This window comes from Thamnophis sirtalis, unplaced genomic scaffold (genome assembly GCF_051295495.1).
Source record: "Thamnophis sirtalis isolate CommonGarterSnake01/CBP01778 unplaced genomic scaffold, rThaSir2_p1.2 scaffold_5, whole genome shotgun sequence".
NCBI classification, from domain to species: Eukaryota; Metazoa; Chordata; class Lepidosauria; order Squamata; family Natricidae; genus Thamnophis; species Thamnophis sirtalis.
This window is the reverse complement of record NW_028261385.1, coordinates 106,993,914-107,021,018: the sequence shown is the minus strand read 5'-3', so window position 1 is coordinate 107,021,018 and position 27,105 is coordinate 106,993,914. Positions and strand designations below refer to the sequence as shown.

General features: G+C 41.8%; 1 protein-coding gene across 1 annotated transcript; it reads left to right on the top strand.

Moving 5' to 3' along the window:
* Positions 1 to 1,793: 1,793 nt before the first annotated feature.
* C1R (complement C1r) lies at positions 1,794 to 16,612 on the top strand. The gene is made up of 11 exons (XM_014072124.2): positions 1,794 to 1,938; positions 3,164 to 3,392; positions 3,834 to 4,026; positions 6,210 to 6,347; positions 6,820 to 7,016; positions 8,707 to 8,854; positions 8,941 to 9,062; positions 10,138 to 10,216; positions 11,860 to 12,000; positions 13,200 to 13,274; positions 15,037 to 16,612. Coding segments are annotated over exons 1-11 (2,154 nt in total). The 5' UTR covers positions 1,794 to 1,936; the 3' UTR covers positions 15,867 to 16,612.
* The last annotated feature ends 10,493 nt before the right edge of the window (positions 16,613 to 27,105 follow it).

The following is a 27,105-nucleotide window of genomic DNA, read 5'->3' as shown; positions in this document are numbered from 1 at the left end:
CATAACTTTCAATTTGACAATCTGCAATAAGGGGCAAAATTAAAAATTACATTCTTAACTGGTTGATAATATGGAAAGCTGGTAGAATGAATGCCTATTTTGTGTGCTGGTATTTAATTGGTATGTTAACTTATTAGTATTTACCATTTGTGAATAGTATTTGGCATGGTTCACCGACAAAAGCGCACCCGACAAAAGCGCACCCGACAAAAGCGCGCCCAACGAAACCGCGGCGAGAAAACCGGGAGTTCTCAACCGCGCCGACAAATGAGTGCAGAAGCATGCCAACAACAGCGCGCCGACAGAAGCGCGCTCTAAGCCTAACCCTAAACCTAACCCTGAACCTAACCCTAACCCTAAACCTAACCATGACCCTAATCCTTACTGTAACTTAAATCGTGTTTCTGTTGGTGTGCTGTTGTCGGCGCGCTGTTATGGGCGTGTTGATGACATTGTGGTTTTCGCACCGCAGTTTAGTTGGCATGCTTTTGTTGTGCACGCATTTGTTGGGTCATGATTTGGCATACCCTGTTAACCTATGTAACATCTCAACTTTGCAAGTTGTGCTGGTTTCCAGTGAAGTTCTGTGTACTATTCAAGGTGTGGATCATCATCTCTAAAGACCTATGTGCCACAGACTCATGTTACATGCAGGGCCTCTGGTCTCTGGTTTATGCTTGTCTAGGCTGGGCATATTCCATGTTTCCTCTTTGCCTCAATATCATCTGGAAGTGTGTGTGTGTGTGTGTGTGTGTGTGTGTGTGTGTGTGTAGAAGTGGTAGGTGTCTCCATTTTGTGGAATGGAATGGAATAGAATAGAATAGAATTCTTTATTGGCCAAATGTGATAGGACGCACAAGGTTATGATGCCTTTAACAACTGGAAAGTATATTTGTTAATTTCTGTTTTAGTGGATTAATGGTTGAATAGTAAGGTTGTTATGGTGAATTGAACACTATATAAATTTGATCATTTTCTTTCTTTCTTTCTTTCCTCATTTTACCCACCTTGGAAGGATGGAAGGCTGAGTCAACCTTGAGCTGGTCAGAATCGAACTACCAAACTTCTGGCAGTCAGCAGTCAGCTGTACACTGCATTCTAACCACCGTGCCACTATGATTCTTGGAGAAGAATAGAGAATGGCACCCCAAGAATGGAGTGGACTTCAACTACAGCTAGACAATTCTGGGAGTTCAGGATACCCCTTCAAGGTGCCAAGGTTAAGAAACATACTTTGGAATGTCTCTATGTATGCTGATCTTGGTTGATCTCCAGAAATGATTTAAAAAGATTGAACCTAGTTAGTGCTTGGATGAGATAAACTATTATGCAGAGAGGTCCATGTGGTCCCCAAAAGCCAAACTTAACTCCATGGAGCATAATTTTACATGTGTATACATATTTACTTATTTACTGCAATGTATAAGCTGTTCAATCCTCTTCAAAAGCTCCAAATAGCTTAGTACAAAAGTACAATAAAAGCAATGAAAATTATAATACAAATCAGACAACTGATAATATTTTTGTATTCATCACATTGAGGATGGCCATTCTACATAATAACAATAACTCCATCATTCTATCTGTCTCACCTATGGATGTATCTCCCTCTGTCTCTAAGTGGACACATTTATATTAAAAACTATCTCTCTCTTTCTCTGTGTGTGTGTGTGTGTGTGTGTGTGTGTGTGTGTGTGTGTGTGTGTGTGTATAGACAGCAGAGGGCAGCAGAACACAATTTAGGAAAGCCATAACTATTACCTAATTGACTGGAAAGTACCAGCTAACTCTCTTCCCTCCCACTCGGCATGTTCTACCCCAATCTCAGTGAATCATAGCTAACAGGGTTAAGAATTTATTGAAATCTGTTTGAAACTCCCAAGAACAGACCACAAGAACTGGAGGGAGAAAAGAGAGCTTAAGTCCAGCTTCGGACATGTGAGTGTTGTTTGTGTGGGAGGTTCTATAGGTGCCTACTTGTTAAAAGGGAGGAGGCATAGGTGGCATAGGTACCTACTTGTTAAAGTGAATGCAGGGATTCCTCTTTTACAATATCTATATTGAAACATCTCCAAGGACACAGAATCTCTATGGTCTGCCCGAGAAGGAACTGCAGAGTTGGGCTTAACCTTAGAAGAATTTAACACAGCCTCAAAGGTGTTGCTAAAGTGCCTTGTTCTTGCTTTAGTTCTGCAGCCCCTCATGCAGACAGGGTTAGCAAGTACAACATAGTGCTTTTCTTCATTCAACTTCAAGACTCTTAGCTCATCTTCAACTGAAAAGTCAGGGATTGCCAAAGTAGACCAGAGACAGGGACTTGGGATTAGAGTTAGCAATTCCCCTCCAGGTTCCTTCGCAGCCATTTTGCGCAGCATTGGGTGGTGATCTTTGGGTCCAAAGAGCTTTGCAGAGCAACAGCAAACAAACAGCAAACAAATCAGAGTGGCAACTACTTCACAGGGGATGAAATCAAAACTGAAAGCCATTCAAGGACTATTTCTGCCTTTCTCCTTTCCTTGCTATCTCTTGGATCCTTGCAGAGATTTCAGTCTACATTGAATTGGCAACAAAGACCACAATGTTCCTGACACGCTTGCTATTTCTGACAATTCTGAAGGATGCTAGTTTTCAAGGCTTCCATACCTTATCCTGCTATGTGCTAAATGGCTTTTCACCTTCTGGATCAACAAGGAAACTGTTCTAACACAGGAGGACAGAATACCACCTTTCCACCAGGAATTACAAGACCTACTTCACTAGAACGTGCATAGGATCTGAATTACAAAATTTCAGACAATCAGTGCAGCAAAGAGATAATTTTCTTAAGTTATTTGCTGCTCTCTACTGGTCATTTGGATATTTACAGCCAGATCTGGTATTGTACCATTATAGACTGGACAGGTGGCTGGGCATACAGCATGCACCGCTCTAGAAAGCTAAGGTTCTATGCTAAAAGATTTGTAATCTGTCCTTCTTATGCAACACTGAGAAGATGTTTCAAAAGAAAAAAAATGCATTTTCTTTAAAGGTGTCTATTGCCCAATTCAATTTTCAATGTATCTTTCTGTGTTTGGAGGGGGGGGGCATCCACTTCAGAGGCTTTTTTGGCACTGGTTTTTGGTTCTGTCTTCTCATTCAGGCCTATTTTGTGTTGTGTTGACAGGTCTCCCATTGTCTTCCTGCTTCAGGGAGCTTTCTTAGTTGCTGCAGTCAGTTCCAGGCCAACAGCAAAGCTTTATGGGGAGATCACTTCCCCAAATTATCCCAAAACATACCCCAACAACAACATCAGTACTTGGGACATTTTAGTGCCAAAGGGTTACAGAGTGAAGCTGAGTTTCCGGCTGTTTGATCTGGAGCCATCTGAGACCTGTCGGTATGACTTTGTCAAGGTATGTGAAGAGGGGCTGGGTTGTGGTGATGTGAATCAGAGTCTCTGAGATCCAAGTATTGCTGCCCATAAAGGGTAAAAAATTACTTTATTCACTGGTCTTTGCATCACAAGTTCCTTCTGGTCTTCATTATTATTCTCCTCACACTTTTTTTTTTGAATTTGTGCTCAGATTTAGTTGCAAGAAAATGCTTACTAGAGGGAATATTGATTTCCTTCCTTCTTCTTCTATAACACACCAACTTTCTGCATCTCACTTTGTTTTCTAAATTCCCCTTGTTTCCATGCAAAGTGGCAAGATGCTTTCTGCATAGACTGTTTTTAAAGGATTATAGTTCAATGCCCCTCGTATGTGTCAAGTTAATTGAAGATACTATGGATCTTGGCCAAGGAGCTCTCCGGTTTCTAACATTTCCTTCCTTCTCTCCTTGGACTCTGGCAGATCACAGCAAACAAGAAGGACTTAGGCCGGTTCTGTGGCCAGGTAGACTCTGCCACAGGCAACTACCCAAGAGACAGGGAGTTTTTGTCTACCAACAATCGCATGCGGCTCCTGTTCCAGTCTGACTTCTCTAATGAGGAGAACGGCATTGTGGTTTCCTATAAGGGATTCTTAGCTTATTATCAAGCTGTGGGTGAGTATAGAATCTATATACCCTGCTGAAGTCTTAAGCACAAACTGACCCAGCTTCACTTTGCAAGATCAGTCAAGGCTTGCTGATGAAAAACATTTAGGGTAGGAGGAAAGGAACAGAAGAGGACATAAGCATGAACAATCAAGAGAGAATAGGTAACTCCGTCGAGAGCTTAGCACATAAATAGCAATTCAGCCCAGATGGGAAGAAATCTGGGAAGAAGCATTTCACAGTATTTAAAAATACTCTTATTTTAATTAGCTCAATAGAAATGAGGTTGGGAAATACAGTTTCCAAGCTTCTGTGTTTATTTCAGTGGAGTGGTATATGTAAATATAGCCAGAGGCATCTGCAGCAAACTGTGATGACATGAACTGATGACACATACACAGTGATGTTACCATGTAAATGCTGCCTTTATATACTGGATGGATGGCCTGGCATGTGGACATACAGGGGGAAATTGTGGCATCTATATTTTGCAGCAATTGAAATTGCTAAATTATCTTCAAAGGCAGCTCAACAGATAACATTGTGTAAATACCCCAGTGAGAGGTTTACTAGCACTTAGGCTGCCCCTGTCCAGAAATAGTAGAAATTGGTGAACCTGAATGGATGAGAAACATGTCAAGATGCCAAGGATGGGTGCCTGAGGTTCAGTGGTGGGTTTCAAAAAATTTTAGAACCTCTTCTATACATGTGGCCTGCTTTGTGGGAGTGGCTTGCCGGTCATGTGACCAGGTGGGAGTCGCTTGCCAGCCCTCTGACTGAGTGGGAGTGGTTTGGCAATCATGTGACTGGGTGGGCATGGCCAACTTGTAAAATGTGATTAAACTCACTTAACAACACTGTTGCTTAGCAACCAAAATGTTAGCTCAGAAACTCTGACATTTGAAGCACGCAAGTCTTAAAGCTGTCAAGTTACAAGACCCTTGCACCCCTACCCTTTAGAAAAAGAACCCAGGGGTGTACAAACTTGACAGCTTTAAGACTTTAAGATTTAGATAGGAGATGCGGGCGGGGCGATTGGTGAGCCAGCCAATCAATGAGTGGCGGGCGGGGCAAGAGTGGTGCAGACAGGCAGGGGAGGGAGCTGGAACCGGTTCTAAATGGCACGGTAGATTTGTGGAGCCTCTTCTATAGAAGAGGTAAGAACTGGCAGGAACCAACCCCTGCTGAGGCTCCAATGACAAATGAGTTCTATGCATATTTTTTTAAGGGAATATAGCCATATCAACATTTTCTGAGGACCATATACTCCAAACAGCACCTCTTTATCATGATTCAACTTATTAGTTCTAACTCTACAGGCACCAGTTCAGTACCTTCATGTATTTAGCTTGATTCTAAACCTTTGCCTGGTGAGACATGGCGTCCCATTGGAGATCCCTATATGGCTTGCCTGTAAAGGGGCTTCATTCAGAAGGGGAGATGAGCGAATCCAATAAGGCAAGAAGTGTGGCGAGATCAAGCAGAAACTCCTCAATCTACATAATGGAGCTGGAGAATTCACTGTTTAGCAGCACAGACATAGACACAGAGACCACACTTGATTTTATGACCTTTTTGCCACAGCCATTAAAAGGAACAGCACAGTCATTAAGCAAGACATCACACAATCATGGTTTGCAATCTTCCCTGCTCCCCCACTAATTTAGCTCATTGAAATCTGGCTGGGAAGGTTGCAAATTGTACATGTGACTGCAGGAAGCTTCAACTACCCTAAATGCAAACCGCTTGCCGATTGTCCGGTGGATTTTCTCACGTCTTGAGGAACTGGGGGCTTTGGGTCACAGGAGACTTGAATTGAATTGCTTAAATTGTTCTTTCACACCTGCAATTCTCTCCTAGCAGGTAAAGATTTGCAATTTGAACATGCTAAGTGAAGAACAGCAGACCCTCAACCTTGCGACTATCTAAAATGTATTTGCTGGTGAGGGAATAAGATTTTTAGGAACCATTAATCTCCAGCTGTGGTGCAGCACATATGAGCAGGCAGATGTACCATAACATATCATAAACAGGAGGACTAGGATTTCCTCTTTTACTGGGGAAGCTGCCCTGGAAACAGCTGCCTTGAGAATGTTTTTCTGCTCAAGAGCAAAAGAATGACCCAACCTTGAATGCAAAATTAATAAAACCCTGTAAACTATTATTTTCTCTGCTTTCATTTCATCCTCTAGATCTAGATGAGTGTGCCCCCAGAAATGACGTTGAAGATGGTCCCCAGTGCCAGCATTTCTGTCACAACTATATAGGGGGCTACTTCTGCTCTTGCCAGCCTGGCTACCAACTCCAGAGTGATGGGTATTCTTGCAAAGGTAAGACCACACGAACACCCAAGAAAGCAGAATACCGGAGAGAACAGGGAGATCATGCCCAAAAGAATACCAATGTGGAAGAATGCAAGATAACATTAAGGAAGTTTGCAGATGTCATTAACAGAGAAGTGGCAATTTAGTTCTAGGAAAGGAGAGGAGAAAGTATGAAGGTGAAATTCAGAACAACCCTGCTGTGATTCCCTTTTTGTATGAGAAGCAGCAGAGGAAATCTCTGAATGGCTTTAAGATTCTGCTATTACACCTTACAATAGTAGACTAGCGGTCCTGTAATTGCTAGGGTTTCTGATTTCTCACCCAGTCTACCTCAAGGGGCTTTGCCTGTAATGCCATCAAGGTGTTATTCCAGGTTTGCAAGGAGAAAGAGGTCCCAGAATAGGCCATCTGCTTCTCTGCAGATGAGCTGGCGTGAATTTTCCTTCCAGTGAATCTTCTTTTGTATCTTGCTCTGCAGTGGATTGCAGCAATGAACTGTTCACGGAAACCTTCGGTTACTTGACAAGCCCTGGATACCCTGAGCCCTATCCAGCTAACTTGCAGTGTAATTACAGCATACGGGTAGAGAAAGGGATGACCATTATCCTCAAGTTCTTGCAACCCTTTGAAATTGATGACCACCAACAAGTCCACTGCCCTTATGACCAGCTTAAGGTACTGCAGATTGATAAATTCCTAACTCGTGTTGCCATTCAGTACTTGGTTCAACCTTGATAGATCAGGAATAGGGAATCTTGAAGGATCACTGCAGTCTGTCCCTCAGGTACTAGGTTCTCATTGTGGAATTAAAATGTTTGGGGTTCTCCTAAGAAAGATCTATGGAAATAGCCAGAATATTATCCAAATAGTCACCTTCTTCCATTTATGTTTTTAAGTAAATTCTACTGCAAATAGGGTGAGTTGTTCCAAGGAGCTTGGCTTTTTCTGAAATGCCTATTACAGACCAAATGACTCTTGTAATATTTTATGTATTACAAGTAGAACACAAGCACACACCAGGTGTCCCAAAGGTGCTTTTTCAAGAGGCAACTGGACTTTCTGGTTTTTCTTTGAAGACATTTTGCTTCACATCCAATAAGCTTCTTCAGTTTCTTCAGAGCTGAGGAAGCTTCTTGGAAAACGTCTTCAAAGAAAAAACAGAGTCCAGTTGCCTCTTGAAAAAGCACCTTTGGGACAACCATGACCTGGATGACTGAGAATCTCCATTTACACACCAAGTGCTCCAATTGTTACAAAGAGTTAGGGGTGACATGATAGCAGTATTTCAGTATTTGAGAACTGCCACAAAGAAGAGGGGATCAAATAATTCTCCAAAGCATCAGAGGGCAGAAAAAGAAATAATGGTTGAAAACTAATCCAAAAGTGGAGAGAAGGAATTAAGGAGAAACTTCCTAACAGTAAGGACAATTTAGTGGAACAGCTTGCCTTCAGAAATTGTGGGTGCTCCATCAGTGGAGGTTTTTAAGAAGAGACTGGACAACCACGTGTCTGCAATTGTATAGGTTCTCGGACTAGATAACCTCCAAGGTCCCTTCCTGTTCTATTCTATTCCATTCCATTCTATATCAGGCAACACACTGTTCTATAACTGATCCTCGGGGGGAAATCTCAAAAGGTTACCAGATTAGGCACCTTCTGTTTGTTCCTCTGAGTTTCATATTGCTGCTCACATCACACTATTGTTAAAATGCTTTTGTTACTACATACAGAGAGGCTTTCCCTGCAGCCCCTAATATGAACATTTATTCAATCATTTTGCCTTGATAATTATGTATATGTGTTTAGTAAACAAGTAAATTCAAAACATTAAATTAAATGAAAATTAAAATGCAGTATAAAAATATAATTGCAAGAAAAAGTCAAATAATTATATAAAAGAACTAAAAACCAAGAAACACTGGACTGGGATGAGTGGCTATAGAAATTAAATTAAATAATAATAAAGAAATAATTATGGGAAATCCATCAAAACAAGCAAAAAGAGAAATATTTCAAAAACATTTAAATTCTTTGCCATAAGTTCCATCTTATTTGAAGTGGAGAGAAATTAAATTTGAACCTATGGATATATATATTTTGATTGGTGGGTGGGTGGGTTGGTTGATTTTAGTAGAAATATTCAAAACAGGTACAAAAATGCAATTCTAATAACCATGTAGAAAAACCACACTCTGAATTTGGCACAAGTCAAATTTTGGAAAGCTTTTCTCATTCTAATGAGCTTTTAATCATAACAAGATGGAAGCTTTTAGCCAAATTTCCCCAGAAAGTTTCTTTCCCATTTTATGTAACATTTTCTTCTGACCAACAAAACATTATTTCTGAAACCTTAATTTCTTACTAGATCCATGCTGGCATGAAACAGATTGGTGAATTCTGTGGCAGAACGCCTCCAGGGGTGATTGAAACCAATAGTTCTTCAGTGGATGTCATTTTTCTCACAGATGAATCAGGATACAGCCGAGGGTGGAAGATTTCGTACAGTATAGAAAGTAATTATTCCCATCCAATACTTTTAAGTTAAAAGGTAATGACCTTTCTGCTGCTGCTTCTTTCATTTTTTTCTCATCTCCAATAGGAATCCGTTGCCCACAGCCTGTGGCACATGATGCCTTCACCATCATCAAGGACCCACAGCCCATGTATCAATACCAAGACTACTTCATTGTCAGCTGCAAAACTGGATATAACCTGATGGAGGTGAGCCTTATTCATCTGAGTGCTTTATTATGTTATCTCTTATAAGACTTTTTCTTGCAATGACCTTGATTATTCTAAGTGATCTCCTTTTTGCTTCTTCTAAAAGCTTTCCTTTCTTTCTACATCTTCTACTCTTGTTCGTGGAAGCAAGCTAAGATATGTGCCAAGGCATGAAAAAACGAAAATATGTATCTCCCCCTTACAAAAGAAAGAGGTCAAACTGTGCTTGAATTTTTGATTAAAGACAGAGAGTTGTCAATTGCGCAATTTTTGAATAGTTACTAAAGTACAGAGACAAAATTGGAGAAACCGAAAGTGTAAGAGAGAGAGAAAGAAAACATTACTTTGGAACTCAGCGCTAGAAGCTGCTTTGAAGGTCAGAACTCAATTCTACTGGCACCAAACTTACAACTGCTCATGTTTTCCCACTACTGAATAACTCTAACCAGTCATATATTAACTAGAGAAGACTAGTAAGAGTCCCCTAGCTTATTTGCTTGTAGGATTATATTGGTTATCCCAGAGCCCCAGATTTTCATTAAAAAGAAATCTCCAACTGGTATAAACATGCAATCGCTATTCTGTCCAATAGCATGTTTAGTCTAAAACTAACAATTGATCTTTTTTAGTCTTTATAATAGAGGTATTTCTTCATGCAGAAAAACCAAAACCTATAACTTGTTTTCATGAGGTTTCTGACGACTTGCAATAATTCAGAACAATAATTATGTGGGGGGACAGAGGTCAGAGGTATGAAGATGGATTGCTTTGGTTTTGGCAATGTGGTCAATCCCAGAATGGTGTCAGTAACCTGGGTGTGTAATCTTCTTAAATTTTTTGGAAGAGAAAGCTTTTCTTCTTCCCTACCATGGATTCCAATGAAGAGAAAGGCTAAGGTAAAACCCCACGTACATCTGCTACTGCCTAATGAATTTTCTTAATGTGGCATCTCTTGTCTGATTTGAACCTCAGTCAGCCAGACTATACAGATGGAAAAAGACAAAAAGCATGATAGCAAGCTAGGGACATCAAGAAAGGTATTAAATTGATTGTTAGCTGTTTTTCTTTTGAACAGGGTCAAGAACATTTGACATCCTTTACCTCTGTCTGCCAACATGATGGGACCTGGCATCGTGCTATGCCCCGATGTGAAAGTGAGTCATTAGCCTTTCCTACCTGTTGCCTGCAATACTACCTAAGCAGATCCAAGTTCCCCAAATTCTGGTTACCTTTTTCATGACTCCTGCTGTTGAAGGGCTGGAGCTGGGAATCTTCATTGCCCATGGCAGTGAGGAAGTGAGGCAGTGCCTCTGTCCACAAGATACGTTCATCTGATCTATACTGGGCAATATTCTATAGCATAGTTATTCACCAATTCCAAGCCAAAAAATATACCAGCATAAAGCTTGCTGCCTTGCCTTCACTGTCTATCCTTATCCTGGAGCAGTTCTTTTTTATGGTATATGGGGCATGCCTCAGAGAGTCATCGTTGGATTCTCCTGCCTTTGTTTCCTTCTGCTCCTACCAAATGTTACCCAGCATATAAAATGTCTGGCAATCACCCTCTTTTATTGGTGATAGAGCTGAGACAGGGATGGAGGCAAATTTTTACCTATGGTTAAACAGGGAAGCTTAGCCATTTTTCAAAACTAACTCTGATTTTGCAAACGTGTATTGAAGGAAACCTCATTATTAGTTGATATCAGCTCACAATCAAGCTCCTCTTGGACCATTTAACAATCATGCTAAGTCATATTTAAAAGTAACCTAAACCAGGGGTCTCCAACCATAGCAATTTTAAGCCTGGAAGACTTCAACTCCCAGAATTCCCCAGCCAGCAAAGCTTCTGGAGGCTTAAAGTTGCCATGGTTGGAGATCCCTGTTCTAAACCATAACTAACAAGAACACCTTCATTTGTCAGCTTTTGTTCAGTTGATCTGTGTCTCCAAGCCGGGTTCAGCTCAATGTATGTTGGCAGCAGGGACGACCCAATTTAAAAGAATTAATCTCTGTAATTCTTAAATGAAAAAAATAATAAAAGGGATGTAGAAGATAATGGCCAGAAATTGGAGATGTGGCAGATTCACAAAGACCATTAGATGCCTCTATAGCTAATCTCTCCCCAGGAGTCACCCGGCTGTGCTGTCAACAGAATTAGAAATGGGTTGCTCCTGGTTCGGCCTGGATTGGGCGAACTGGTAGTAGCAGCGACAGAAGGCTCCGCCCACCCACCTGGACACTTCTATGCATGCAGAGAAGCATCATGCATGTGCCCGAACCAGTAGTAAAAAAATTGGCAACCCACCACTGAACAGAACGATCAATGAAACCCACCAGACTCTATCCAGGGCAAAACCTATGCTGAGATAAGACAAAATAAATTGCTATTTTAGCACAGATGTAGCTAAGGGTGATTTTAAGGGAGCAATCAGATGAAAGCAACATCACGAGGAAGCAGCAAAAAAAAGATTGCTGGGATGTTTTTGCTGCAATTGTGCAAACAAGGAAATTCTCCTAAATTGTGGAATTTGGCTCTTAGGTTTATGTTCTTTGTTTTCTGACAGGCTGCCAACATTTGCTACGTCCCACACACAAAGTTTTGATCTTCTTCACTAAAAATTGTTCTGTTAGGGCAAGATTTGAGATATGATACATCATTAATCATAACCTGAAAAAGAAATGAACAATTCCTATGAGAGTGCTGGTCTTGGGTTGGGATCGTTTCTGATCCCTGAAAAATTCCAGAAGGAAATACTGTAACTCTCTTCTCTTCATCTTATGTGTTTGTATCTTGCAGTTGTGAATTGCGGTGAACCTAAATTCCTGAAAAACGGGGAATTTAATTTTATATCGGCAACAAAAAATAACAACTATGAGTCAGTTATCAAGTACCGCTGTAATGAACCCTATTATCGCCTGCTCAACACCCCAGGAAAAGGTGAGGCCATGCATTGCCAGATCAATGCAAACCCAGTGCAAGTTGAAGCATTGCATGGGAAACTTCACAAACCAGCAGCCGAGCAATTTCCTTGCTTTTGTATTTGCTTTTGTATTTGTATGCTCGGGGGAGGGTGGGGGCAGAAGTGGGGATGGAAGAAGGCTGGGCATCAGAGGTGGTATTCAGCAGGTTCTGACCAGTCCTGGAGAACCAGTAGTGGAAATTTCGAGTAGTTCGGATGAACCGGTAAATACCACCTCTGACTGGCCCCACCCCCATCTATTCTCTGCCTACCGAATCCCAGATGATTGGGAGGAAATGGGGATTTTACAGCATCCTTCCCCTGCCACGCCCACCAAGCCATGCCACGCCCACCAAGCCACGCCCACAGAACCGGTAGTAAAAAAATTGAATCCCACCACGGCTGGGCATGCTCCAAATCCCTGTTGATGAAACAGGGTCACCTGGCAGGGCGTCATTGAGGCTGCCTCACGAAACAGCCTCCCCTAGAGATATGGATGGACTTGACCCTGTTGGCCTTTTAGGAAACAAGCAAAAACTTGGATTTCTCCCTCAGCGTTGAGGGGAGAATGTTGATGGAACTGGTAAAAGATGCCTGATTTATGGATGAAGGTCTAGCAGGACCTCAGTAGTGCCTTTATTGTTTTAATGCCTTTTTAAAAATAATTGTATTGCATTGTTTTTCTTACATGGCATCTAGAGTTTCTTTTGGTAGATAGGTGAGCATATTAATTTAATAAATAAGTATTGATTTCTTTAAAAAATAACATAACATAAAATTTGGGTAATGAAGCAATCTGACTTTTGAGCACCCGATCTGACAATGTTAAATTCTTTAAATAAATTCATTATAGCCAGAAAAAAAATCCATTTATTTCTTTTATTTATTTAAATTGGTTTTAGATGCCCAAACTTGATGGATTCATTGTGGGCTAGAGTACTTGACATTAAAACACATTGGACAGCAATAAATGTATTTTTTGTTTGTTTGCTTGAGTGAGTGAGTGACTGGCTGATTTCAATCTCATTGCACTTGTAAGATGTGCAGATGCATAAAAATAGAAGATAAAGCATCCATGGTTTTTAAAAAAACCAATAAAATGTTCAAAAATAAACAATAAAAACCATTGAACATTCAATCTTTGGCCCCATTATTCTTGTCTTTGTTTCTCCTTTAGGTATCTACACCTGCTCATCTGGGGGTTCCTGGAAGGATCAAGTTAATCATGTTGACATTCCAATGTGTCTGCCAGGTAAATAATGGCCAAAGATTTTCTGGTTTCACATATTGTTATAGCACAGTGATGGCAAATCTTTTAGACATGAGTGCCCAAACTGAAAACTGTGTGCATGCATGAACGCACGCATTGCCATGTGTGTAGGCGAACATGTGTGAACATGTAGAAACATGTACATGTGCAGTCATGTACACATGCATGGATGGACATGCACATGGGACGGGCATGCGTGCGCATGGGTAGACATGTGCATGTGCAGCAGAGACCCGAAGACCAGCTGGCCAGCGGGAGGTAAGGCATCGTAACACCAGCAACACTGCAAGAGGTAAGATCTTTTTCTTTTGTGAGCTTCTGTTTCATCGTTTGCAGAGAAACAGAAGCTCACAAAAGAAACACCATGGAGATCTGACCTGGGACAACAGGACGTGTGCCAGCAGAGAAGGCTGTGCATGCCACCTCTGGCATGTGTGCCCTAGGTTCACCATCATGGTTATAGCACATGATTCATCTCTTCTCAATAATCAAAGCTGATGCCGGTGCCAGAGGACTAGCAAGTCCTAGTACCAGAAGAGGCAGAAGATGCAAAAGAGGCAGAGAGGAAGCAGGAATCATGTCCCCCTCCATTGCTATTTGACCTACTAGAACAGTGTTTCTCAACCTTGGCAACTTGAAGATGTCTGGACTTCAACTCCCAGAGTTGAGGTTCAGACATCTTCAAGTTGCCAAGGTTGAGAAACACTGTACTAGAATGAGATGGGATCCTGGATCCAGCCCTGAGATTAGTTTCAGTTCTCATTCTCTTCCTAAAATTAACTAAATAAAAGGAGGATGGGCAGTTAGCAAAAACAAAAAAAGCAGAGATCAAAACATATAAAAAACATATTGATAAAGTACATAAAATTTCTGAGATTTTTTTAAAAATAACCACAACCAGTGTCTCAGCAAAATCTTTGCTGATAATTTTTAAAAAATCAGTCTGAGACTTTTGTGGTCTTTTTTCCCCAGTTCTCAGTTCTTTTGTGGGTCCAGTTGGACAAAGAATAGCACCCACAGACCTTATAGGACAGGAGTCTTAAACTCAAGGCCTGGGAAACCAGATCCAGTCCATGAGGTATTTAGATCTGGCCCACGGGCCACCCTGGAAACAGCAAAGGACTGGCCTGCCAGCGAAAACAGGCTTCCGAGCCCCATTTTCTACTGCCACGGTCTCCTGCAACCCTCTGCCAGTGAAAACGGAGCTTGGAAGCCTGTTTTCACTGGGAGAAGCACCACAGGCCACCACAGGCACCCCCAATGAGTGATGTCAAGCTGGCCACGCCCACCCCAACCCCTCCACTCCAGCCCCCCAAGGTCAAACACAACTCTGATGTGGTCCTCAATGAAATTGAGTTTGACACCCCTGTTATAGGAGGACCATAGGTGCCAGGAAGGCTTGGAGAAAGGAGAATAAGGCATGCAACCAATTATTGGTAGGTGCCCGGTTCTGGTGGCTGTCATTGCCAAGTGTAGTAGGATCCTGTTTGTTGAATTACCTTCTGTTTCCTCTTCTGGTAGTGTAATGAGAGAGGTATTAACACTTGACATTTTTAGTACAAAGAGGGGAGAGTAGCAAATTAACAATCAATAAGAAGTAAAGAAGAAGATGATTAAGAGGATGGCTCTGATGTGGCTTAAGCAAAGATAGGGTGTACAAATAAGGAAGGTTTGCTGGGGGGGGTCAGGAGGGCCGGGAGATGGGGTGCTGCAGCCTTTCTGAGCATTCTCTCTCTTTTCACAGTGTGTGGAAAGCCAGACCACCCAGTCGTGGAAGTCCAGCGAATTATTGGTGGGAAGGATGCCCCACGAGGCAGTTTCCCATGGCAAGCTATGACTGTCATCACTGGGCGAGCAGGAGGGGCACTGCTGGGCGATCGCTGGATCCTAACAGCTGCCCACGTCGTGTACCCAAAAGGGAAAGGGAATGACACCGAGATGCTGACGCCTGTACAGGTGGCAGAGAAGGCCGAAATCTTCCTGGGTCACACAGATGTGACTGAACTGTACAAAGAAGGCAATAAACCAGTTCTCAGACTCTTTGTGCACCCAGACTACAATCCAAATGATGAGCATAACTTTGATGGAGACATTGCACTCATTGAGTTGAGGGATCCGGTGACCCTTGGCCCCGACACGCTGCCTATCTGCCTCCCTGAGTCAGACAACACCACCTATTACCATACAGGTTGGATGGGGTACGCCAGTGGCTTTGGGGTAGAAAAAAACATCCTTGCTAGCAGGCTGAAATACGCCCCCATCCCAGTGGGCAACCAGGATTTGTGTCGGAAGTGGTTGAGGGGAAAGAAGATATCGCAGAAGGACCCAGTCTTCTCAGACAACATGTTTTGTGCTGGTACCCCCCATGGAGGAAAAGACACCTGTCAGGGTGACAGTGGAGGGGCCTTAGCTGTGCGTGACCCAGAGACTCAGCGTTGGGTGGCCACAGGCATTGTTTCTTGGGGGCTTGAGTGTGGCAAAGGATATGGCTTTTATACCAAAATCATCAATTACTTGGATTGGATCAAGGGCATTGTTGGGAACGATTGGGTGTCCATGCAGGTTTCTCATTAGCCTACTGAAGAAGTGTAAACTAAATTATGATTCCATGCATGCATGGAAAATACTTCCTTCTCATTAGCTTTCTTCTGTTCTTGCTGCCCTGCCCTCTTTTCTTTGATACCAAATAAATGTATAGTTGCTTCTTTTATTGGATGGGAGGGGGGGGGGAATAATTCCTCTTGCCCATAATTTCTCTTCAGCAAAGAGAAACCTTTTGGGAAAAGTGAAAGATTTCTGAATAGGAAAAGGAAGTGTTATTTCTTCCCATTCCCTCATCCTCTTGGCTCATACATTTCTTTCAGGTTCTTTCTAGTATCAGTGCGGAGTCTAAGATGAGAAATGATTGCACACTATATAATTTTGTGAATGCAAATACATTTTTAGCATCTGGCTCCAGAATATGCCTCTACATGCAGCCATAGGAACCAAAAGACAGCTACCAAAATTTTTGTAGAAAATGGCACCCTTTTTTCATTTATTGTTGCAATAAGTGAGAGCCCTTTATCCCCTTGCAAAATGGACAATTATTGGTTTAACTAACAGCTTTTATTGAGATCTCCTTTATCAAATCTTTAGTTGCTTAGCAAAATAAACTAAAAATAGCTAAATCAAACATCTCAAAAAGATTTGTGTATTAGTTTCATTAACAGCAGAGAGAACATCTGATACAAACTTACAATAATGTCATAACACAATCTCAGAAATAATGTATTTTTTGTAATGAATAAACATTAAAGGAAGTTATCAATAAATCACAACATATCAAGAACAATTATTTATGGCAGAGAACGTCATGTGTAATAAACTTTGCTGCTAAGACTATGCAAAACAGGGTATATCAATTGCAAAGCTGGGAAAAGAACTGCTTTAAATCTGTTGATCCAGGTCTATTTAAGCAGGAGACATAAACCCAGGCTGACATTTTTGTGCCTCTTGATTTTTGTGTTCTGTACAGGAAGCTCTTCTGTGTCTATATTATTACCTTCTTGTCATGAATAGCAATAGCACTTAGACTTATATACCACTTTACAGTGCTCTACAAGCGGTTTACAGAGTCAGCATATTGTCCCCAACAATCTGGGTCCTCATTTTACCCACCTCAGAAGGGCGGAAGGCTGAATCAACCTTGAGCCTGGTGAGATTTGAACTGCCAAGTTTCAGGCAGCTGGCAGTCAGCAGAATTAGCCTGCAGTACCACACTCTAACCACTGTGCCACCGTGAAGCAACTTATCTAACATTATTGAGTCCAAGAATCTTCTGCTGTCATGTATTTCCTGCATGGGTAAATTTATAGATGGATCTGGCCTAAAATATAACTCATGTCTTAGTAACATAGTTTTTGCACCTCCTCTCTGTGAGGCTGTCTCCCCGGCTCATGAGCAAAACAAGAACATTCCCTTAACTCTTTTGAGCAGTCTCAAAATGTGGGAAATCTGCTTGGCTTTGATACTCCTTAATTTGGAGGAAGGTGAGATTGCTACCAATGAGTTGGGATGATCCATAGAGGCAGAATAGGATACAGCAATAGTGGTGGCAACTTTCATTAATTTCAAGCTGGTATTATTTTCTGCTGGCTCGAGGCTTGGTGAATAAATGTCCTAACAGCAGTAGAGAAAGGCCCTTTGAAATGCTACAAGCTATGCAAATAAAGAAATGGGACGTTGTCACTTAGAGATGTTTCTTTGGTCACCATGGGCAAGGGAGAAGTAAAGACACTACCATTCACTTGGCTGAGGAAAACCAAAGTGTTGCAATGGTGAAGCTCTGTTGCAATTCAACAGTAGCCTGGTCTCCAAGGCCATTGTTCCTCACAGATATACAGAAATACTTTCCTGGTAAACACTACTACAATAACAAACTCTCTGGAGCACAAATGGTTTATGGAGCATATTATTATCATTCATGGTAGAATTATATTCAGTCTTCCAAAGGAACATCTGCCAGAGACTAGAATTTAAACTTGGCAAATCTAAGTTCAACGTGCAGTTTAAAGTTTAAGGCTGCACATTAAGGCAAACTGTAGTTTGTATGGCTTAGCATAGTGTCACCAGCCACTCTGGTTTGTTAATTATGGTTTAGCCACTCCCAATTTTAGAGATTTTAATGCTCTCCCCTCCTCTTTCCTGTTAAGCTGAAGGTAAAATGGTTTCATGGCATGCTTAATATTCCCTTCTAACGGGTAAAAAAAATGTACTTTCACACATAAAATGTATTTTGTTCAGTTAGCTGTGTTAAATAAACCTGGGCTAGAATGTTGTGTCAAGGCAGCTTTTGAACGAAAGAAGCAAACTGTTTGTGTGTGCACATTGATTTGGTCTATGATTATCAGTTAATGGACTACAATGACCTGGGGAGTTTTCACAGCCTTGTTCCCGTAATTCAACAGAGAGAGCAAGGCCTCATGTGGTCATAAGCAAACAACCAGGGGGACAATCAACCTGTTACCATAACAAGGACTGGATGCAAATTGATCTTCCCAACCAAAAGACAACAGCTTCATGCCCATAACTCTGTTTCTCTCTCAACACACCCCCCGCCCCCGTGTGTGTATGTGTGTGTATATGTCTGTGTCTGTATGTGTGTGAGAGAGAAAGACAGACAGACAGACAGACAGACAGACAGACAGACAGACAGACAATGCAAAGATTTAAACCTTGATTTCATTATTAAAGCTTGCCGTTGACATCCGGAGATTACTGGAAATCTTCTGTAACCACTTTTAAAAAATTTCTAAAATAAATATACTTATCAAAAGTCCATGCATCTTCGTATTCCTGTTTATCTACTGTATTTCCAGTACTGTTTGCTAGGACCTTCTTAACAGAAATGGAGCTTTTCCGCCCAGGAAAATGACTAGAGCCTCAGAATGCCTTGTTAACCCCAATTTTGTACCATAGATGTACGATACCCCAACCGCTCAGGATGCTTAAGCTGGAATTCTCTGTCACAACGACTTTAACCTCAGCACACTGCTCTGCTTTCTTCATCCTTCAGAGGTTCAGGCATCTTAAATGTTTTTCTTTTCTTGCTGATTGGTCCTTTCGTCAACTGAGGTCCAATGTTTTAGATTAACAGAGTTGGAAGGGACCTTGTAGGTCATCTAGTCCAACCCCCCTGCCCAAGTAGGAGACACTACACCATTTCTGACAATGAGTTGGGTGTTTTTGGACTCAAAGGGAAATGGTTTCCTGACCCTTTAACACTTCATAGGGTTGCTAGTTCTCACCTTTCAGGGTCACTTTACAGTATCTTCTTTGCCAAGTAAGCCTTCCCACTATCCATCCTTTGGAACTACAGTAGCTACTTCAAAGGTGTAGGAAGTTATCACCCAGCCCTTTCCCAGAAAAATGAAATATCCTAGGAAATATTGAAAGGGCAGAATATTTCTCTGGATGTGAAAAGGAAGACACATGTTTTAAAAGACATAATAGCTCCCTGTAGCTTCCTGCCCACCCACACTTTGTCAATGGGCCATTAAGAAGGCCAAGCTAGTCCACTTTACATAATAAAGAGTTCTCCCCTTCAGCTCCAGGAGGATAGGATTAAGGCATGATAATATTGGCCCTTTACCCAACTCACCACATGGCATCTGAGAACTCAACCAAACCTGGATTCAAAATGCAGCCTAGAGAGTTGCCCCTGCATGGCCCCATGGGTGTCTAACAACCAATCAGAATACAAGCTCAAGATCAAAGGCCAGAGGGGGATAAAACCAGGGGCTCAGCATCTCAGCCTTCCCTTCTCTTCTCCACCAACATTGAAGCATGTGATCACCTTTTCTGTACAGGACTCAAGCCATGTGGTCCTGTCCACCATTAAAACCATCTTTCCAAGCAGCCTCCATGTCTCCAGTGTCTTTTTCCCCACTTGGAGCTGAACCCAGAAGGACATTTCTTTCATCAAAGGCTTATGTAATCTCTCTTTACTTCTTTCCAGCTCCTCTCTAACCAGCTAATAAAGGCAAGATCCTGATCACTTCTTTGAGATTTACTGCAGACCAACAAATAAAGAGAGTAGAAATACTAGCTAGGTTTTCTCCTCACCTCGTGTCCAGCTAAATAGTCTTTTTCATTTGAAAACAAGCAACCAGCTAAGCCAATTGGATTGTGGAGGAAGGAAGGGGAAGGCAGTCAGAGAACAATGAGAGAGATCTGTGAACCAAGATATTGTGAGAATGGTTTGCTTCAGACCAGCTGCCATCTAGGCTTCTTTGGAAACTGCCTAAATTCGTGGAAAAAACATTCTTTGTGGAAGAGACTAGTAAGAGAATAGTAAGAGATATACAGGTTGATCTCTCACACAGTTCCAAATATTCACTACAACTCCTTATACACATAAGCACTCAAAGTGTCTTACAACAATAACACTAAAATACAAAATATATAATGCCACAAATTTAAAACCATTAGCTTTTTCCAAATTCAAACCATTTTCCAAATTCAAACTTTATTATGAAGCTAATGCTAGGACAACCTGACACCTAGAGGAACTCACCCTGAAAGGATGGTTTTCTTTCTTCTACACTGGTCATGTTGTAGCTTGTGCATTACTCTACCAAAGTCCTATGGGATTCTGTTGGTTCCTGCATAATCCTGGATCAATTCACGTTCACTGAAAACTAGCCTATACACTTTTTCATTCAGGTGGTAGTGAATATTTTCAAGGCAGAAAAAAAACCCAATGAAATCCATCTAATTCCTTTTTCCTTAAAATATACATGAACCACCACTAGCAACAATGCCTTGTTCAGATTGTCCCATTCCCAACATTTTCAGCCCTTGCAAAAGACAATACTGGGACAGATATTCTGGATGATGCATAGCTGCTGCCTCTAGACAATGCTTCCAAGGCAGTTTTGTCCCCCCACCCACTCCTAAAATTAGCCACCTTGATAGGTAGGTTTAAAGCTTATTGGAAGAATGGATGGGAAGATTTCACTGGCCTAATTTCATGCCCTGCTTTTCAACCCATTGAGGCAGCATACAATTGAAATCCTCAGAAAGTACAGCTAAAACAGCAGCATGAGAAGTATATTACAATTAGTTATAAAAATAGGTGCCACAGAATTGGGCTCAACTCCTATCCGTTGCATGGATAAATGCTTAGTATACAATAAAATAGGATACAAAATTAGATTTTTTTAAAAAAATCTAGACATTCACACACCCAGGGGAAAAGCATGTGATTGTCTTAATATTTTTTTAAGTAGCATACATTGTGTACAAGGACTAGATCTTGACAAGGGACCATCATTCCACTAGTGAAGATCTCAATTTTCTTTTCCCAGTTTGAGCTCATTTGGAATTTCTAGCAGGAGAGCACAGCTATTGTATACCCTTGACCCAAGATCCTACACTTCTTCTGAAAAGTCATCCTCTTCCACTGAGTGTTCAGCATCAAGAGGGATGCACATAGAGCAGTGAGGGAGGAAGGAATCTGGCTTCCTAGCCAGCCAAAGGAACAGTAGCAATCAATGGGGTGACAACTGTTGCAGCCAGATCCTCCTCACACCCTCTTCCCAGCTTCTTTTTATAGGTTTATCTGTTTTCTACAGGTGCTAATGGGATAATTTTGCCATGGAAGTGATTAGAGGAGAAAGCTTGCATGCAGTGGTGGGATTCAAATAATTTAACAACCGGTTCTCTGCCCTAATGATTTCTTCCGACAACCAGTTCACCAAACTGCTCAGAAAGTTAACAACCGGTTTTCCCGAACTGGTGCGAAGTGGTTGAATCCCACCACTGTCTACATGTATGCTGATCTTGAACAGGATTCTCTCTCGCTAACATGCTTAAGCTAAATCAGATACAATGAGAAAGGCAGATTCACCGTACACAAAGCATTACTGTAAAACAGCTGCTAGAATGGAACTGCCAGGCACTCCTAGATTCTCAAAGTGGCTGATTTTGGACTCCTCTATAGCTCTAAAAAAAACCAAAAGGCAGAAGTGTGGACTTAAATGATATTACTCATTGACCATAAAGAGGATGGAGAAACATGCTGTGTATCTCTTTTTTTTCCCCTTAAGCTTTTATTTAACTCAGATGGGGAAAACCCAGTCAACCTAGTCCATTTCTCAAAATGCTGCTGCTGCTATTTGAACTGCCAAATAAAGTTGCTAAAGCTGTGTGTCTGATTATGTAAGATTCCAAAGTATACACATATGAAAATTCTACCTCTGGCTTTTCCCAAGTCTTTTTTTTTTAATATTCTCATCCAAATGGATGATTTTGAGAACTGGTGGCCTAGAAAGGAAATATGAGTAGGGCCAACTTTGCCAGATTTCATTCCATCAGAGGATTATTCCTCCATGACTTGCATTGGATATCATAAGGGTGGAAACTTACATTTAAAAAAATAGGAAATTTTGACACTAAAAACTCCAGATGCTGCCTTATTACATAATCTGATGAGTCTTGACAGTTTTGTAGGTGTTTATAATCCAACTTAGTGGACAGAGTAGAAACAAATTGTCCCTTAAACTTATTAATGGATTATATAGAAAAAGAAGAGGTCAGAAAAATATGTAGAGATATTTACAATACAATACAATACAATAAATACAATACAATCAGGGACATGCAGTCAGGGGAGGCAGGGGAGGCAGAGCCTCACCACTGTCATCATGAAAAGAAAAATATATATAAAAGGAAAAAGGCGAGAGCTGAGGTCAGGCTGAGCTAGTTGCTGCCAGAGTCACCGTGGATGACTCTGCTTAGTGCTTAACTGTTTAAAAAAGCCTCTTAAAAAGTGCCCTCTACAGGAGGAGGCAGGAGAACGACATGCCTCATCTAGTCTGTCTGACTTTAGGCATTTTATGATCACTCGAGCAGAGTTAAGCAAGGGTTAAAAGCTGAAAAATTCCTGATGTAGATTAGGCACGTCGTTCTCCTGCCTCCTCCTGTAGAGGGCGCTTTTAAGAGGCTTTTTTAAACGGTTAAGCAGAGTCATCCATGGTGACTCTGGCAGCAACTAGTTCAGCCTGACTTCAGCTCTTGCCTTTTTCCTTTTACATTTTTTTCTTTTCACGATGGCAGGCAAGAGTAGAGTTGAAATCTTCTCTGAAACAGCTGGAAAAGGTACATGTGGGTTGGAGGGAGGGGGAGGAATTCAAACTTCATCCTCCTGGTGTGGGGCTTTGGGCAAAGGCTGGAGGGAAGTGCTCTCCCTCCCCAACTGTAGTTTGATTGCAGGCAGAGCCACGTTGTTTTTTCAAACCTGTAATCAGTGAAGCTGGGCTGGATCCTACCTGGGCTGAGAAAAGTGTGTGTGCTCCAGTTTGGCTCTGACTGGCTTCCTGCCTCCTCCTGTGATCTCCCTGACTCCCTCCAATCCAACTTTGTGTGTGTGAGAGAGAGGGGGGGAGGGAGGGAGAGAGGGAGGAAGGAGAGGAAGGAAGAAGAAAAAGAAAAAGAAAGAAGGAAACTTATTTAGCAAAGGAGAAAAACAAATGCTGTCGCTTTAAATCGGAACTGAGCATGCCTGGCTGTGGAATTCTGGGAGTTGAAGTCCACAAGTCTAAAAAAATTGCTGCCTCACCAGCCATAAACCTCACCGCACGTCACTGAATACAATAGAGTTGGAAGGGACCTTGGAGGTCTTCTAGTCCAACCCCCTGCCTAGGCAGGAAACCCTATACCATTCCCGACAAATGGTTATTCAACATCTTCTTAAAGACTTCCAGTGTTGGGGCATTCACAACTTCTGAAGACAAGCTGTTCCACTGATTAATTGTTCCAACTTTCAGGAAATTTCTCCTCAGTTCTAAGTTGCTTCTCTCCTTGATTAGTTTCCACCCATTGCTTCTTGTTGTACCCTCAGGTGCCCTGGAGAATAATTTGACTCCCTCTTCTTTGTGGCAACCCCTGAAATATTGGAAAACTGCTATCATGTCTCCCCTAGTCCTTCTTTCTATTAAACGAGACATATCCAGTTCCTGCAACCGTTCTTCATATGCTTTAGTCTCCAGGCCTCTAATCATCTTTGTTGCTCTTCTCTGCACTCTTTCTAGAGTCTCCACATCTTTTCTACATCGTGGTGACCAAAATTGAATACAGTATTCCAAGTATGGCCTTACCAAGGCATTATAAAGTGGTATTAACACTTCACGTGATCTTGATTCTATCCCTCTGTTTATGCAGCCTAGAACTGTGTTGGCTTTTTTGGCAACTGCTGCACACTGCTGGCTCATATTTAAATGGTTGTCCACGAGGACTCCAAGATCCCTTTCACAGTTACTACTATTGAGCAAAGTACCACCTATACTGTACCTGTGCATTTCGTTTTTCTTGCCTAAATGTAGAACCTTACTCTTTTCACCATTGAATTTCATTTTATTAGATAGTGCCCAATGTTCAAGTTTGTCAAGATCCTTCTGTATCTTAATCCTATCTTCTGGAGTGTTGGCTATTCCTGCCAGCTTAGTATCATCTGCAAATTTGATGAGTTCCCCATTTATTGCCGCATCCAAATCATTGATGAAGATGTTGAAGAGTACTGGGCCTAAAACAGAGCCTTGGGATACTCCACTGCATACTTCCCTCCATGTAGATGCAATTCCATTGAGGACTACATGTTGAGTGTGCTTGGTCAGCCAGTTTCAAATCCATCTGGTGGATGGATTCGAAAGTAGACCATAATCTACTACTTTATCTAGTAGTAGATTGTGATCTACTTTATCAAATGCCTTACTGAAGTCCAGGTAAACTATATCAACGGCATTCCTCTGGTCCACTAATTTTGTCACTTTGTCAAAGAATGCAATAAGATTAATCTGGCATGATCTGTTTTTGACAAACCCATGTTGGATTTTGGCTATTACATGGTTTACTTCTAGGTGTTTGCTAATTCGTTGCTTGATTATCTTTTCCAGAATCTTTCCTGGTATTGAGGTCAGACTGATAGGTCTATAATTTCCTGGATCTATTTTTTCCCCTTTTTTCAAGATGGGAACCACATCAGCTCTTTTCCAGTCCTCTGGTAGTTCCCCGGTGCTCCAGGATCTCTGAAAGATAGAGTTCAGTGGTTCTGAGATCTCATCTGCCAGTTCCTTCAGAACCCTAGGGTGTAATCCAGGGGTGGGTTTCTCGCCCCGTTCCAACCGGATCGGTTGGAACGAGGCCGGTGGCGTCCTCACGCATGCACGCGGCGCGCGCGTGCACACACGTGGCGTCCTCGCACACACACACAGCGTCCTCGCGCACGCATGTGGCGCGCGCATGCGTACTAGCGTCTGCGCGATGCTCCAGCTGCTCCTGGAGGATTGCGCAGGCGTTCTGCGCATGCGTGGAAAGCGCGAAATTCGAAAAAAACGGGTAAGGAGCGGGCGCGGGTGTGCGGGCGCGCGGGGGCGCGGGGGGGGGGCTTCGCCGTTCCCGGAAGTTACTTACTTCCTGGTTCGGCGACCAACCGGATCGCAGGGACCGGTGCGAACCGGTCGAAACCCAGCCCTGGTGTAATCCATCCGGTCCTGGTGATTTGAACTCGTCTAGGGTAGACAGGTGCTCACTTACCATATTCTTCCCTATTTCAACCTGTGTTCCTAAACTGATTTTTGTGGTGCTGTTTTTGATAGGTTGGACTGTTTTATCCCTTTGTGTAAAGACAGATACAAAAAATGAGTTAAATAGTTCTGCTTTCTACCTGTTGCTTGTCACCTTTCTGCCACTTTCTCCCAGCAATGGACCAATTGTTTCCTTAACTTTTTTCTTGTTTTTAACATGTTGGAAGAAGCTTTTTTGTTATTTTTTACTTTTGTGGCAAACCTTTCTTCATTGTGAACCTTAGCTTTCCTCACTTCATTACAGGCTCAGGCTATTTGCTAATATTCTGCCTTAGTTATGTCCCCCTCTTTCCACTTTTTATACTTAACTTTTTTGTCTTTCAATTTGTCAGAGAGTTCTTTATGCAGCCATGCTGGTTTCTTTTGGGAGCTGTTATTTTTCTTCTTCATTGGTATTGTGGTAGACTGAGCTTTTGTAATCTCATTTTTCAAAATTTCCCAAGTTTCTTGAGTGGTTTTCCCTTTGAGGATTCTCATCCATGGAATTCTTTCCAAGCTCTCTCTAAATTATTGAAATTAGCTCTCTTAAAATCCAAGACTCTAGTTTGATTTTGTTCTACTACTTGTGTTTGCATAATGTTGAATTACAATATTGCAATAATTTAGAGAGAGTGGGCTGTGGGCTATTGTGGAGGGTGGGGGGTATTAAGAGTGTGTCTGCTTCCTGCCTAAAAAACATGTTTCTCCATTTATTATCCAGGAAAATATAATATTCTGCCTTTTTAATATTTCCTAGAATATTTCATTCTTCTAGGAGAGGAGTGGGTGCTAACTTCCTACAGAAGTTTATAATGAGGACAAGAAAACTTGCTTTCGCTGCACCTCCCAGAACTATGTATATTGTGGGGTACTTGGTGCTCTTTGAGTTTGGTTGTTTTTGCAGACATTTCATTACCCCAACTTGGTAACATTATCAGTGCTAGAAACAAGTGAGGTTTGCGGTCATTTTATATAGTATATGCTTACCCTGACAATGCTGGTGGGAGTGGTCTGGTGGTTCCTTGATTAGGCTGTTGTTTACTGTTAGCTTCTTTGTTTGAGTTGGTAGATCCTTGATTGGGGTATTGTTTACTTCTTGATTGTTGGTCTAGTAATAACCTCTCCTCATCTGGGTGCTGATTTATGGTTAGGGCTTTTTGTTTCCTTTTTGGCTTTTTGATTGCATCATTTGAATGATATGTCAGTGTTGTTTATGTCTATATGCCTGTTAATGGTTGATATGTCTTTTTTTTTAATTTTTAAAAAAGATTTTATTGGTAAAAAGAAAATACAACATCCATAACTTGTAAAAAACAATACAACTACATTTCGAGATATTCCCATACTATCAAATCATTATAAACATCAAAGGTTAGGTATCTTATTCCTTCCCTCCCTCTTCTCTTCCCTCATTTCTTCTTTTCCATACCCTTTTCTTCCCTCCCCCCTTACTTACTTCTCCCCTGCCTTCCCTCCTTTCTTTTCTCCTTTTCTCCTTTCCTTCCCCCTCCTTTCCCTCCCTCGGTCCCCCCTCCTTCTCACATACCTTCCCTCCTTCCCTTCCTCTTTCCCTCCTCCTTCCTTTTCTCTTAATCTCCCTCCTTTCCTCCCTCCTTCCTTCCAACTCTCCTTCTCTCTTTCTTTCCCTCCCTCTTTCCCTCTTTACTACCCTCTCCTCTTCCCTCCCTCCTACTAATGGTTGATATGTC